Below are 3,571 nucleotides of genomic sequence, written 5' to 3'. Positions count from 1 at the left end.
ATATATATATATATCCACACATATAAATTATAGTATATAATAATATAGTGATATATTATAGTATATTATAATATATAGTGATATAATATTTGTATAACTACCAATACAATAGACTATAGTGATAATATATAGTTATTTATATAGAATTTTAAACTTTAATATTATATTCATCAGTAATTTATCATATAATACAAAATTATTTTATATATAATTATATATATTATAGATAAAAATTATATATAATATAAAAAATCATATAAAAAATATTTTATACAATATAAAAAGTTTACAATATATATAAGAACCGATCCGATTCAGTATTAGAAAAAAAAAATTGGAACCAGATCAATTTTGACATGTTTTGAAAAAAATAGAACCGATACTAAACCGGACCAAACCCACTAATTCGGTTCGATTCGGTCCGGTTTATTGGTTTTACCCATTTTTTTTTTCACCACCATGTGTGTATGCCCACAAAAATGCTTATATGCTTGCGTGTCCGTTGCAGTTCCAGCCCCTATTCAGCAACAAGGCCTATTGGCTTCGTCTGGCGTTATTTCTTACTGGACAGAGTTAGGCCTATTTCCTAAGGTGAAGAGACTAACAGGTATATTCGAAAGAAAAAGCGATACATAATACATTCTGTAGAAAGGAGATGTTTGAATACAAAAGGGTTCCAACCATTTATGATTCTTTATTTTGACTGTTCTACCATTTTATTATTACTTTCCAATAAAATATTTATTCATTTTATTGTAGTTATTAACTATTTATTACTTACTTCTTTGACTTCCTCACCTCTTGACTCTTGTTTTGGATTCTTTATATTCTCCCAGGCTAATTTTAATATTTTTTGAAATATAAAGTCTTCTTCTTCAAGTTATAAGAATGTATTTAGCATTGTTTCAAAAAAAAAAAAAAAATGTATTTAGCATTTTAGACTTATGAAAAAATAGACAATTAATATGTGACAACCATATAATTATTTTTACATATTGGGAGAGTCCGTGACTAGTTGGATGGCATTTATAACTCACATGTAGGGTTGTCAATTCATATTTGTTTGTTGTGTTCGTATCATGTCAAGCCACGAGCATCATATATATGGGTCAATTCGAACACAACTCGTTTAATTAAACTGATCAAACTCTAAAATCCTAAACCTTAATACAACCCATATAAATAATGGGTGACAAGATACGACCCGCTTAACCATTTAGTAATTAATTTTTATTGGATTAACTTGGATACGACCCATTTAGCCTATTTGAACCATTTTAATTCGTTTCATGTAAATGAGTTGAGTTGACCCATATATTTATTTTGTAATGTACGCAATTAATATAATTTCATATATAATAAAAGAATAATTATATAAACCATTTATAATTACAACTGGATTCATGATAAAACAATTTATTATCAATATCCAAACCAGAAATATATAAGAAATTTAATATTTCTATAACTAAAATTACATAATAACAAAACAAAAATTTAATAGTTTGAGATATTAAGCACTTAAAAATTAATATTAATATCATATATTTACAACAATACAAAAAAAGACATATGAGACAAAATATTAATATAATTTGAAAATATAACTTATTGGTGTTTTATTGGTTGATTGCGGGTTGCAAGTTGACCCTGAATTAATTTACTTATTAATCGTGTTTTATCAAGTCAATCTATTTTGATTAAAATTTATTTATATCAAATTTAAATTCTTTTATTTTGTATCGTGTTTGTATTGAATTCATAAATCATATCACATATTATTACTTCTATCTTATCAGATGACTCTGACGAATTATATCTTTAGCTTATCGCTAGGAACCCCTTGAAGTAAACATCCCGCTCACATTTTTTTCTCACTTTTTCGTTGTATCAATAGGTAAATAATTACTCTTGAGCTTGAGTTAATGTGTAGCTCGCATCAAGAATTAGTCTTCTCTGAGCTCTCTCTGTGGAGAAAGAACAGGTGAAGGAAAAAGTCTCGGCTTACTCTTCGAGTGAGGGAGGAAGACTCTGCTCTAACTGTATTCCAGTGAAGTTAGGGTAAGGAGGTAATGGAGGATCTGGAGAGAGGATGTGGTAAACTTAAGCTTACGGAAGAGGAAAATGAAGTGATTGAGGTGAGTGAAGATTTCATGATCAAGGGGACGGAGAAGGGTAATAATAGCTTGGTGGGGAAGTTGCTATCTGACCGAAAAGTGAACAAAGAGGTGATCAGATCTACTATGAAAAAAATCTGGAAACTGAATGGCTCCTTTGTGTTCTATAATATTGTGCCCAACATGTTTGTTATATCGTTTGAGAACCAGAAGGATAGAGAGAGAGTCCTGGAGGGGAAGCCGTGGCTGTTCGATAATCAACTGTTTGTTTTGAAGTTGTTTGATGGCTTAACCCCCCCGCAGAAAATGAACTTTGATTTCGAGGAATTCTGGGTACACCTAAACAATCTACCTTTAGCATGCATGTCAAGAGAAGTGGGAATGCAGATTGGAGCTACGGTTGGAAGTGTAAAAGGTGTGGATATAAGGGAGGATGGAATAGGATGGGGAAGCTTTCTAAGGGTTAAGATAGAAATAGACCTGAGAAAGAAAATTACAAGGGGTCGAATAGCTAATGTAATGGGCAACAAATTGTGGATTCCATTGAGCTATGAGAAGCTCCCTAAAGTGTGCTTTAAATGCGGCAAGATCTTCCATGGGGGTGAGGGCTGTCTCGAGACGGAAGGTATTAATGATAAACTTCAATATGGGGTATGGCTTAGAGCTAGCTATTCGGGAAGGGGAAAATCTTCAGAGTCTTCGAGCAATAAGATCAGCGGGAATATGAGTGAGAGTGAGGGTGAGTTTAATCATACTGTTGGGTCTTTGGGAGAAAAGGAATTGGGAGACGGGGGGAATGAGTCGCAGGCAGTGAAGGGAAAGGGTGCACAACAAGTGTTTGATAAAAACTCTGGGACAGGGGAGAGGACTGAAGGGGTAGGCAGAAGTGGGAAGACGGTGGAGGAGTGTGGGGTAGTGACTAGATTACAGCAACTAGAACATGATAAGGAGATGTCTGAAAACTTTGGGGGAGAGGAGAGAAGAAGGTGGAAAAGAAGGGCTAGAGGGGCAGTTACAAAGGATACACGAGGTTCTTGTTTGGGGGGAAAACGCAAGCTGAGAAGCGAGAAACCTGGAGACAACAGTAAGGGAGCATCAAAAAAAGGGAAAGCATGTATGGAGGAGGGAGGTTCAAAACATGATGTGATGTTGGTGGAGGCTGCTAGTCAGCTCCACCAACAACAATGAAAATACTTAGTTGGAACTGTCGGGGGCTTGGGAACCCCCGAACAGTTCAGAACCTTCTCCTACTGGTGAAGGATAAGACACCCAATATAGTCTTCTTGATGGAGACAAAACTAGTAGCTAGTAAGGTTGAGGGAGTTAAAAGGAGACTGGGATGGGAGGGATGTTTAGTTGTGGACTCGATGGGGAGAAAAGGGGGGCTGGCATTGCTGTGGTGCAAGGAAAAAGAGGTGGAAATTCTTAGCTATTCTCAACATCATATTAATGCA

The 3,571-nt window shown here is 34.6% G+C and overlaps 1 protein-coding gene across 1 annotated transcript; it reads left to right on the top strand.

Annotated features, from left to right (window-relative positions):
* Window positions 1-2,072: 2,072 nt before the first annotated feature.
* Window positions 2,073-3,305, top strand: LOC118348429. The gene has a single exon (XM_035690053.1). The coding sequence runs from the start codon at window positions 2,073-2,075 to the stop codon at window positions 3,303-3,305; it is 1,233 nt and encodes a 410-aa protein (XP_035545946.1).
* The last annotated feature ends 266 nt before the right edge of the window (window positions 3,306-3,571 follow it).

Source organism: Juglans regia, chromosome 5, assembly GCF_001411555.2.
Source record: "Juglans regia cultivar Chandler chromosome 5, Walnut 2.0, whole genome shotgun sequence".
Lineage (NCBI taxonomy): Eukaryota > Viridiplantae > Streptophyta > Magnoliopsida > Fagales > Juglandaceae > Juglans > Juglans regia.
The sequence above is the reverse complement of the archived record's forward strand: the minus strand, read 5'-3'. Positions and strand labels throughout refer to the sequence as shown.